This window comes from Coenobita brevimanus, chromosome 55 (genome assembly GCF_032717465.1).
Source record: "Coenobita brevimanus isolate Jiangsu-jjx chromosome 55, ASM3271746v2, whole genome shotgun sequence".
Lineage (NCBI taxonomy): Eukaryota > Metazoa > Arthropoda > Malacostraca > Decapoda > Coenobitidae > Coenobita > Coenobita brevimanus.
The window spans coordinates 57,959,329-57,971,817 of NC_137008.1; the positions used below are offsets into that span (position 1 = coordinate 57,959,329).

A 12,489-nucleotide genomic window follows, 5' to 3' on the forward strand; every position below is an offset into this window, starting at 1 on the left:
AAGGTCTGTAAGAAGGGTGTTTGTGGAGTGTAGTGGCCTAAAGCCATGTTGTGACTGGGTTAGGGGACTATGAGGCATGACTATTTGTAGTACCAGTCGTTCAGTGACTTTAGAGGGGGTGCAGAGGAGTGTGATGGGGTGGTGTGAGGAGGGTAACATGGGGTCTTTGTTGGGTTTAGGGATAGTGATGATAATACCATGCCTCCAGATGTTGGGTATTATGTTGTGTGAGTAGCTGTAGTTTGATATGGTGAGTGATTGTATGCCTTAAGGTCCAAGGTGTTTTAGGTGAATGTTGCTTATGTTGTCTGGTCCACAAGCAGATGAGTGCTTGAGGTTGTTAATGATGTGCTTCGTCTGGTTGTAATTGAAAGGTGCATAGTCTGGGTCTGTGGGGGAACTCTCTTACGCCGGTCTTCGGGATGGGAGTTTAGATGGCTGACTTGTGAAAAGTGATTGATGAGAGTGTTTGCTTGTTGTTTGTTTGAGGGTATGGTGTCTGTTGTTGTGATGGCAGCGGGTGATTGTGTGGTGTTGCTGTTGGAAAGTGTGATTCTGTTTAGTGTTTTGTAGAGTTTGCTGATGTTTGTTTTGTGGTCAAGTGTTTGGAGGTAATTTTTCCAGTTTAGTGTTTGCTGTTCTGACATTTTATTGTTTATTTGAGTGTTGAGTTCTTGTATTTGTTGTACAGTGTCTTGTGTATGGGGTGTTGGGGAGTGTCGCAGTGTGTCCCGTTGTCTGATGAGGCCTTGAATTTCTGGTGTGAAGTTGGGGTTGTCTCTCTTTCTGTTGCTTCCGGGGATGTGTCTTTTGTCTGCCTTTTGTATAATTGTATTGAAAGTGTGCACAGCGTTGTTGATGTTTGTGATGGGTGTACTGTTTAGTGTTTCAAAATGTTGTTCTGTTTCATTTACAATGGCCTCCCAGTTGGCTCTCTTATAATTAGTGTATGTGTGTTTGTGGCTAGCTGGGGTGATTCTGGTTTTGGTAGTGATGATGATTGGGAGGTGAACAGAACCTAGGGTTTTGACCCCTCTCCATGATGTAGTGGGGGCAAGGTTTGGAGAGCAGAAGGTGGTGTCTGGGGATGATGGAAGGAAGAGGGCTTGGTGTGGGATATGGGTATGTTGGTCTAGATTTTTCAGTATGAAAAAATGATCTGTCTGGGATTGTAGTACCAGCCGTCTGTCTGTGTCAGGGTTGTTGTCATGCCAGGCCGACAACTTGGCGTTGAAATCACCACCCAGGATGATGTTGGGTATTTTAGTGATGTGGTGTATCTGTGGAGAGTAATTGTGTGGTACTGTGGGGGACGATTGGGGGGAATGTATGTATTAGCGATTGTTATGTATGATTTGTTACCAGTGCATATTTTTATTGATTGTATTTCTGTTGTGGTGTCATGTGAGGGGAGAAGTGACTTTGTGTGTGCACTGGTATCTGCAAAGTTGATAGATTTGTTTACTAGGGTGATGAGTCCACCGCCACTGCCGTCGGCCCGGTCTTGTCAAATGGTGGTGAAGTTATGAAATTTCGGTGTTTTCTGTGCTCTGTGTAGTTTTGTTTCTTGTAAGATGGCACTGTGTATGTTTTGTTGTTTGATGAATTGTGTGAGTTCTTGTTTTTTGATGTTTATGCCATCTGTGTTTAACTGAAGGATGTTTATGTTTGTGTGTGCGATGTGTGTTGTCTGCTGCAGCATGGGGGGAAGGTGGTGTGGGTGGAGGGGAAGGGGTAGGAGGAGGTTGTGGTGGAGGTAAGGGTTGAGGTGGATTAGGATGGGTTGGAATGGGAGGAGTTGGGGGACTGGATGGTGTGGGAAAGTGCAGAGGGTTTGGGTGTAGAGGTGTGAAGGAAGTAGGAGTAGGATTGGTAGGAGGGTTGGTGGGTGGGGGGAAGGGGCATAAGGAGCAGATCCAGGTGTTTGTATACTGTTTTCTGGATGCAAGTGTTGTGCAGGTGTAATGGGTCCAATTCTTGCAGGAATTGCACTGAACTGAACCCTTTGTCTGTTGGCTCTAATCAAACCGACTGTTTTCTGTACCAGATCTGTCAGTTCTAGTTTGGTACTAACATCAAGAGTTAAAATTTTGTGTTGGCCCTGCCCGCGGCTATTATTTTTGTATTAAAAAAAAGAAAAAATAATTGAGATCCGGAGCTGTTCATAAAACATTTGGGGCTATAGCCCACAATGCCCAGGCCTAACTACGCCAGTTCTTGTACACCAGGAAGGAAACCATTTACAATACCCTTGCGTCTAGTACCGTATTTTTGTCAGACAGTTCAACCGTACTGGACTAAATCCGTACTGGAGAAACAATAGACCTTATGGGAAACATGAATGATGTCAGACAAGCCTTGAAGAAGTACCGCCAGAATTCAACTTAACTACATTTTGACACCTTTATGGTGAGTAGTGATGGGCTTGGGGGGGGAAGGGGGAGAAGTTTCCGAGGCTGTAGGAAGTCCTACTGACCCCTTTGAGGAGGGTCTTCAGGATATTGAGGAGGCCTCTCTGCCTCAGCCTCCCTCATAAATCCCACATAGTCACACACTGACATCGTCGTCTTCGTCATCAGGGGGAAGTGCAACACAGTAATCCCTCCACTATCTGATGTAATAGAACCAAAAGCATGTCGGGAAAGTGGGCCCCTGGCTCCTGGACTGGTACTTACGGACTCTAACCCAGTCTAACTTTGTAAGCCACCTAAATAACTCTACCAGACATGCATAGCACCTATTTAAACCTATTTAAGACCCTATTCACACCAATAATGGACATAAAGCATGAAATAAATGAAAAGGAACCAAAGAATAAGGAATTAGAAGTGACTGTACCACAACCAGGGTACTAACAGCACGTCTGTGGCTGCCTTCTCTAAATGCTTTGGCAGTGGTGAAAATGCTCTTGAAGCACATACAGTACTCTAGCGTTGTGCTGCACTTACAGTAATTCTTGCACTGTGAGTTATAATTGTTTAACACTGCACATTGTTAACTGCACCACACCAGTTTTAACCGCCAGTTTGCACTCCACAGTTAATCCGTTACACTCTAAATTCTAATTTCTTAACACTGCACAACACTGTAAATTCCCGTGTGGTCTAGTGGCGAGGTATTGCAGTTTAGTCACTTTATTCACAAAAAACGAGCACGTGTGGCTTCCATTGCGATAAGCATCTACTCACGATCGAAGTTAGGCAGTAACTGTTGGTGGTGACGGGGAAACAGAGTTGCCAGATTGCAACGGTCACTTAACCAAACTCCTCAATTTTCATTGCCAAATTTAACTTTCCATTACCTAATTCGTAAAGCTAGCATTTATTCTTCACTAATTATATATGCGAGTGTAAATAAATGTAATCACTCTCCTTATAATTAATAGCATGTTGATTATTTTCATGCTATATAGGCTAGCAGATTAATCAGAGACAACAGACAATCCACCATCTCCATCCTGTGTATCCTCATACATGTGAAAAATCTGTTTGGTAATGCATTATTCTGATTCATCATCCATCCATCCATTATCCAATCCTGCATTGCCCCATGAGGAGCATAGGAGCCCGGGGCTAGGGAGTTAGTCTCGACATTTAAGATTGGAGTTACCAGCCTCACTCATCCCTGAGTGGCATTACATGAGCAATCAACCCTAATCACCCCATGGATATAAACCTTCACTGGCTTATGCGACTGGAGCGCAATAATTACCCACTAAACCACCAGGTGCCAAAATTTGGCTATATGGTTACCAGCCAGCGTCGTAAATGGTTTCCTGGTGTTCAGGAAACCATTTGGCTTGTCACTCAGTGTAGAGTCACCCACAGGCAGAATGAAAAGGAAAGAATGAAGGAAAGAAAGACAGAAGAGAGAGTGTAAAGTCACCCATAGGCAGAAGGACAAGGAAAGAAAGACAGAAGAGGATGGAAGGAAAGAAGGATGGGAGAGAGGAAAGGGCAGACACCCGAGAACAGCACTACATTGAATGAGTGGATGGTGAGTGCCCCCACCTACCACATACCAAACGAATTTTTCATTACCAAATTGGTCCCCATTTGGTAATGAAAATTACCAAATGGCAACCCTGACAGGGGAGGGGGGAGGATGAAAGGGGTTAAGGAGCCATGGTGTAACAGCTGTTCAGTGCCGCGTCAATTTCAAATTACGGGTGTGAAAAAAATCGGATGGGGGGGGGGGGGCGAAGGTCTAGGCCCACAATGTCCGGAAAGTGGACGTCCGGATAGTATAGGGATTACTGTACTGTAATTTGACTGGCACACATCACGAGTCACGAGGAAGGGGTACTGGACTGGTGCGGCAGTACTAGGGAAACATTCCTCAATGTTGGCTATCTTTCCACACCCGGGTGGGTATTAGTACTGGACACAGCACATCAACACTAGAGAAGAACTCCTTGGATTTGGTCCACTCTGCACGACCGATTCGCAATAGTCCAACAAATCCGTACTACAGTAATGAATTATTTTATTTTTTTGCCGACCGTACTGGACGCAAGGGTACTGTATTATGCTGGGTGGTAACCATATAACCAAATTATGGCACCTGGTGGTTTAGTAGGTAATTAAGGCGCTCCCATCGAATTGAGCCTGTGTAGGTTTATCTCCAAGAGGTGGTTGGTGTTTATTGCTCACATAATGCCACTTAGGGATGAGTGAGGCTGGTCACTCTCATCTTAAATGTATGGACCAACTTGCCTAGCCCTGGGCTCCTATGCTTCTCATGGGGCATCATAGGATTGGATGGATGGAGTAAATTTTATAAGAACCACATGAAAGAGTGCATGCATAATTGTTATGCAGCACAAAATTGACCTAATATCTACCTTGGTATAGCCATGCTGAATTTTAAAAATTTGATGGACCAGACCTTGATCTTCCATTGTACCAAACTGTGACTAATGAGACATGCATGGGGTGTGTTGTGAGCAGCTGAAAGACCTTAGGTAGCTCTATATGACATATTTCAAGTCATTCATCAACAGTCCACCCTCTAAAGAAATGTGCAGATAATTTCATTTTCAATCCAATGCTGAAGCTATATGTCACACTGCACCTCGGAATGGCTTTGGCTGTACCTCACAGTTATAATGAATCACATTATTCCATATCCTGTTTACTCTCCCCACACTACATAATTATGTTCCTCAATAATTCCATTTCCACTGCTCTTCCTCATTTATTTAATGTACATTCTACATTGGTCTCACACCAGTGTGTCCACATAGGTACAGCACTAAAACTCTTACATGCAAGCCTTTTGCAAGTGTCACATTCGGCTCCCGTATCTTGTATCAAGATCTTCGTAGCACAGCCCTCTCCCTCCTTATGCTTCGCTACTGTCTATTCCATTTGCACATTTATCTCTCCTCTCGTATCATTGCATCCAGGCACAGTAATTGCAATTTAAGGCAAAGAAGCAGTGATCTTACAGTAACATGTGCATTTAATTTCTCCCTTTATTATTCAATAACACGATAATATTGAAACAGAGATGTGTCATGTCTCCATGGTTGTTCAATTTGTATGTGGATGGAGTTATGAGGGAGATACAAGGTAGGGCAGTGGATGTTGGAGCAGTCCTAATGAGAAAGAGCAGCGTTTGGAACCTTCTTGTACTGTTCTTTGCAGATGACACAGTATTGTTATGTGAAGACAAACGGGGACTGCAAGGCTTGGTGAAAGAGTTTGGAAGTAAGAAACGGAATCTAAATGTGAATGTAGGGAAGAGAGAAATTATGTCTTTGAGAGAAATGAAGTTACTGAATGCACAGTGAGGTTGGGTGATGGGGAAATGGGAAAATGTGAGTGCATTTACGTATATGAGTAGTGTGACGAGTAAGGATGGTAATTTGGAGGATGAGGTGCTGGAAAGTGTACAACAAGGAAGAAAGGTTGCTATTTCTTTGAAAACAGTAGTAAGAAGTAGGGACGTGAGCATGGAAGTAAAAAAGTCGCTGCATGATTTTATTGTGATACCAACTCTAACGTATGGAGGTGAAGCTTGGACCTTGTTGGAAGGACACAAGTCAAGAGTGAGAGCAGTAGAAATGAGTTACTTGAGAGGAGCATGTGGAGTTAAAAAGGGTAGTAGACTGATAAATGAAGAAGTGAAGGAGCATTGTGTGTGGATGTGGATGTGATAGAATGCATTAGGAGAAATACATTGAGGTGGTTTGGCCATGTGGAGAGGATGGAGAGCAAGAGACTAACAAGGAGAGTGTCGAAGTGAGTTAGCGGGGAGGAAAGGAAGGTGGCGGCCGATGATGAGACGGGGGGATGGAGTGGAGAGGTATATGAGAGTGGGATGTGAGCTGGGGGGAGAGCAGTGAAATGGTGGAGGACAGGGTGATATGGAGGTGATTTGTTTGTGGCTGCCCCTTAAAGGATTGAGGCATCTGACAATAGACAGGTAGACAGATGTTAATATCTCTCAATTTGTTTCGTTTTTGAAGGCTCCAACATGCTGCATGCGTCGGCCTTGGTCACCTAATGGCGGCTCTCCATGCTGCATGATCTATTGCAGCCTCCCTGTTCTGTCCCTTAACCCTGAGGTCACACTTAATGACACCCCTCACAACCCCACCCCCAATATTAACACTTCTCCCCCTCTGCACCCAGTTATGATCCCCCATCCTCTCCACATGCCCAACCATCTCAATCTACCTCTCCTCATCACAACACCAAAACACTCAGGTCTCATCCTACCTCTCAACTCTTCCATCGTAAACCCAGCCCCCCCTAGGCCTTGCATGCAGGGACGCACTGCATATCCACCTAACCATTGTCATTTCTGTACGTCTGAGCCTGCGAGTATCCTCCTCCTTTACTGCCCAGGTTTCGCTACCATACAGCATTACACTTCTAACACATGCTACATACAAAGACCCCTTAGCACATAGGGAGAGTCCTCTCAATGTCAGGAGAGACAACAGCTCCCAGAACTTCTTCCAAACACTTCTCACCCTAGCAACAGAGCTAGCTCTAGCACCACCTCCAGTGCACAACATGTCTCCCAAATAACAAAACTCTTCCACACACTCAAAAGACTTACCAGCAAGTTCAATCCTTTCACGCATGACAATCTCCACCTGCTCTCCCCGACATGCCGCACACATAAAATCAGCATTATCTCGCAGTCTTCCTCTGATACCACTACATCTCTTATGCGCCCATTTATCACAAACACTACACAAGCTTCCCATGCCCTTGTGGCAAACTGCACGTGGCCGCTCTCCCTCGTCTTTGACAGTACTGCCTCCAACCCTAGATATCAACATTTTTGTTTTATCTACATTTACCCTTATACCCCATACCATCTCTCCACTTCCTAAATCTTTGCTCCGCCTCCCTTTCGTTCTCTGCAATCAACACCAAATCATCAGCATACAACATCTCCCATGGGAGTCCGTTTCTGAAGTCCCGTGAGAGGGCTTCAAGTACCATGATAAACAACAAGGGGCTCAAAACTGACACTTGATGTACACCAACATTCACGGAAAACTCATCACTCAAATCTCCATCCACTCTTACCTGGGTGCGAGCACCCACATACATGACCATAACCACCCTAACCAGGCACTCCTCCAAACCAAGCTTTCTCATTGCCCAAATTGGGTGTGTTAGGGTACTGGATTTCCCAATGACTGCATTTGTTTACAACTCTTATGTTGTGCTTTTGTTGGTCACTGCTATGGTTCCTGAACCCAAGCTAACCCCCACGTCCGATACCTGCCTGTCTTAACTTCATTGTTGTGTTGACTGTTTTTATGTCTAGACCACCCCCACCTTCCTTCTTGCTCCTCACTTCATCCCAGAACTCTGAGCACGTGGTACCAGACTAACTTGGTTACAATGGCTAAGCATGCTGAAACTGCTAAGAGCACAAGAAAATCATTTATTCCTGGAGAAGTAAAATTGTTGGATGAAGTGGCATGTGGTGTGGGAGCACAATGCAGATAGTAACTTTCAATCAGATAAATTGAGTCAAATGTGTTTTGTGTTGGAGTATGATAAAAACGACTAAAGAGGTTAATGATGAGGGAGCAGCAAAGTTCATGTTTTGCAATGATTATATAAAGAGTTTTGTGACTGGTCTTTGTTATGAACTGACAGGCTCTGAGTTAGAAAATTTGGCTCTTGTAATATGTGAAGTGTCTATTTGTTGACTTAAGAAGTTAGGTAAGATACTTGTGAGTTCAGGACTTGTGAATTATTCAGATTATTCTGCATGGCTGACTTGTTATTATTGAGGATTACTTGGTGTAGGTGGTGACCATCATCCACTCACCTTATGTAGTTTTGCCTACTTCTTCCTTCACCTTTATCATTCTTTTTCTGTGTCTGCCCTCCTCTCTTCCTATTTCTTTCATCTTTCCCGTCACTTTTTGTTACTCCTCTTTCCTTTTCAGGTGGCTTTGCAATGATTGACAAGCCTGATGGTTTACTATAAGCCAGGAACGATTTACAACGCTGGGTGGTAACCATATAACCAACCATATGTGTTCCCGACATGTCAACAAATAAGTTGGTGGAGGGTTGGTGCCCCTGTCCACAAAACAACTAACTCAGAGTCAAACAGCCACCCCTTATGGGATTATGGCATCTGGTTATAGATAGATAGATAGATTACTTCATTCCTGTTTATCAGAGAAGTTGTACATAATCACTCAATGCTGATGGTTTCAGTACAGTAAACTCTCAATTATCCAGTGTAATTCAGCCAAGCCCCACGCTTAACAACTTGAAATGCCAGATTTTGCATAGTACCCCCTATCAGCTCAGTATTCGGTGTCGAGCTGGATATTGCTTTACTATCCGTCTCGACCCCTTTATCTTAAAGACTTTCCCTTGAGTAAAAGATGAAAATTAATCTTAATATACAATAAAGTAGTGATACAGTACTGTAATACTGCACTGGTTAGCTACCGCTTACGAGCTGGTTGAGACGCCTCAATGCCGGATATTGCATAGAATCGCCGGGTATGTCCTGTTTCAGCACTGGATATTGCATAATTTTTGCCAGATACTCTGTTGCATTAATAGAGCTGAGTCAGCAATGCCGGGTATTGCAACGATGGATATATAAGAGTTTATAATTAATCTTCTCCTTTATTCTGGTGAATACTGATGCTTTCAAAAATAGTTTCACACAGCATTTTTTAAGTGGCTGAATACTTTGAAAGTAATTTTTGGCAAAATATGGACGATTCTGGGCAGCAAATTTTCACTTGTTTATGAGATTAGAAGCTTTCGCCTGGTTGGTATTGGGGTCTTTCAAGTTTAGGTTTAGTGGCAGTTGTAGGTGGTTAAAATAATGAGGGTTATTGGGGTGTAACACTTTTTGGTTAGGTTAGGGTAGGATGCACTGATGTGTCCAGTCTGCAAGATTGTAGGCGAGCACACTACCTTGGGTGTCTTAAGGCAGACATAATAACCTATCTTTATATATATTTTTAAAGAAAAATATAAGGCTCCCAGAGCCTAACCCCCTATTTTACTTGTAAATATGTCACATTTTAGCACAAACTTGATTTAGCATGAGGTGCTGTATAACCTATCTCTTGTATGGAGACTGTACTGTACTTAAAATTACCCACCAGTGAGTCTGTCCCCATCTACCAGCACATCACATTGTGAGTCACCTTCTCCTTCAGCAGTCATCACTTTGCTCATAATCACTTATTCTTTCAAAGCCCATTCCTCACAGATGTCCACAAAATGCACCAGTCTACCAAGCTTTTGTCTGTTATTTACAAGCAGCACAGCATCATCTACCTACATCAGATTTGATATACTCCTCCCTTCAGCACTCATTACCATTGCCATCTCTCTCCATAAGTTGAGTTTTTACCTCTCATAACCCTATCGATGTGAATATATATAAAGAAAAATTGCCTCGTTAAGTTTAGTTATCTCTCTTTAAAACTGATTTGCCAGTTTCCTGCATTATACATTACCAGTTGCAAGGGAAAATTTAGTGTTTTAGAACCCATCCCAGACTGAAAACAAGTTAATCACACTCAGAGAGCACATACCTTTGCAAATTCCTTCACCAGATGACACAGATCACCAAAATGTAATCAACTCTTCCTTGGCCCGTGACTTGCATATCCGTAAAATATGATTGAAATCCATTATAATTTTTTGAGATATCTTGTGGACAGACACAAAACAGCTCTAAACCAGGACTCAGACTCAAATCACCTCCAAATTCTAATCAACACTTGCTTGGTCCATATCCAACATAACTGCAAAATTTCATTGAAATCCATTAATAACTTTTTGAGATTTGTGGACAGACAAACAAGAGTTGAAGACAACCTCCACCATCTTTGCTGGTGGAGATAATGAGCATTGTCTGTAAATAAACTGGATGAAAAATATATGTTTCAGTGTTCATGAACCTAGAAAATGGCCAAGATGAGCTACATATTTTTTTCTTTTATTCTGTTTTTTAGTCGGGATTCACAGTCACCTACCCAGAAGAGGAGCAGGAAGAGACACTCATCCTCATCTTCATCCTCATCCTCATCCTCAAGTCAGTCTAGATCTCGCTCAAGAAAGAGACATTCAAGAGACGAAGGGCTACGGAAAAGGGAGAAAGATAGTGAGAGAAGGAAAGAAAAGGATGGAGATAGGAGAAAGGAAGAGGAGGAGAGGAGTAGAAGGAAGAGTCGACGCTCTCACTCTAGATCAAGGTTAGTTTTACCATACCCTAAAGTCTGTAACATATCTCCTTGCTACATGCATTTTCCCACCTACCCTAAATAGTATATGTGTCACTCGATTCTTGTAGTAGGAATTAAAGATGAATACAGTGAGTTGATCTTAATTTATTATCTTCAGAGAAAATCTGAGTTGAGCAGGGTATGTCTTACAGAGACAATGTAATAAGTAAGTCTAGTTGGGCCCCACTTTCTTGTTCACTCTCTCCACTACCTGTCAGTTCTAATGCTAACCTCCTTCTGAGCTCTGCTTCCTAAATTCTGGTGTAGCAGGGGTCGTGTCATGTGTGTTACACTGTTGTTGGAATGTTCTAGAAGCCTGTGTGTGAGTATGTGTGTGTATGGTCACGAGGCGCTGTTGTGTGCCTATCAAGCATTAGAGTGTGTAAGCATGTTTAGCATTGCTCGATTCTCGCAGACACAATACCTTCTCATCATCTGACTTGCTGCTTCCATCTGTCTCTCTATCTATCTATTTATCTATTATGATTTGTAATTATAATATGGACTCATAACATATGTCTGTACCTTGTTAGTCCAAGCAAATATCATATTTTAATTGTCAGACTGTTACATTCTGTACTGGGCCCCAGGCTCATCTGATCTTCCACAGGGTGTAGGGTTAGTACCATCTATTTTTCCTTCAGCCTGAGTAAATTATATTTAATTCTCGCCATCACCATGCAATTTTATGAAGCTTACTAGAGACCTGCATTTGAAGGGGTTAAGCAATTAGTGGATTAGCTCTGCTTTTGGAGGTGGGGGAAGGGAAGGGAATCCAAGCAAGTTCAGTCAGATGTCAAGTTATTCAGGAAATTTTAACCAAAGTCAAGAAGCATGTTTTCAAGAGAATTGAGTCAGAATCACTTACCCTTAATTCAAATTAAACTCTGCATGTAGCCCCCAAATTGTACTTTGGGGGAGAGGTGGGTCTCATGATGAAGTATCTTAGAAACGCTGGTTTTTAGTGAACTTCCTGTATTTACGAACATCATTGGCTTCATCAGTTTGATACCAAGGGGTTTTACAGTATGGTCAGACTGAAACTGTACAGAAACTGAATGCTGTGTATAAGCTTATTTGCCACATAACCCAATAACAATGCTAAGTGATAATTTAGAGCAATTCTCTGACTTCCTCCTCCTCCTCCTCCTCCTCCTCCTCCTCTTCCCCCCATTAGACTGGGCAAACTTGGGCTATGTAGATGTTTCTACTCTTCACCCTGCCCTAGGGTGGGGAAGGAGGAGGAGGAGGAGGATTACATAGGAGGGGTACAGTGCATATAGTGTAGTAGTGTTTAGGTAGGGTGTTTTTTTGGTTTTCACTGTTTTTTCTGCATGGTTTTCTTGGTGTTTAGCATTACTCAGGATATTCCTGTGTGTGTTTTGATGTCTAAATATGCCTGAATGACCAGAAAACACTGCCAAATTAAGCACAGGTACTGTACAAAAAGAGTAGGTATAGGTTGGAGGTAGGTATAGGTAGGGTCTGGGTATGGTAGGGGAATAGCATTCAGTATCCAGATGTTGCCATTACCCAGACATGCCTTTGGCTCTGTTATGTCTGGATTAATGAGGGATTACTGTGTGCAGTATAATATTTTGGGCCATCTTATCATCAAACGGTTAGTGTAACCATTATAAAATAATGTAAATTACATAGTTAATAATAAATGCACTCTGGCACCCAATCAGCCGACAGCTTTCAGAATAATCTAAAGTGTACGTGAATTGAGGACATGCACA

At 42.7% G+C, this 12,489-nt stretch overlaps 1 protein-coding gene across 1 annotated transcript in view; it reads left to right on the forward strand.

Moving 5' to 3' along the window:
* The window catches only part of LOC145401336 (uncharacterized), a 109,495-nt gene that overhangs the window by 52,665 nt on the left and 44,341 nt on the right, over positions 1–12,489 (forward strand). Inside the window, exon 8 of the mRNA XM_080273661.1 lies at positions 10,478–10,717. Within this exon, the coding sequence (XP_080129787.1) occupies positions 10,478–10,717 (240 nt within the window). The remainder of the gene's footprint in view (positions 1–10,477; positions 10,718–12,489) is intronic.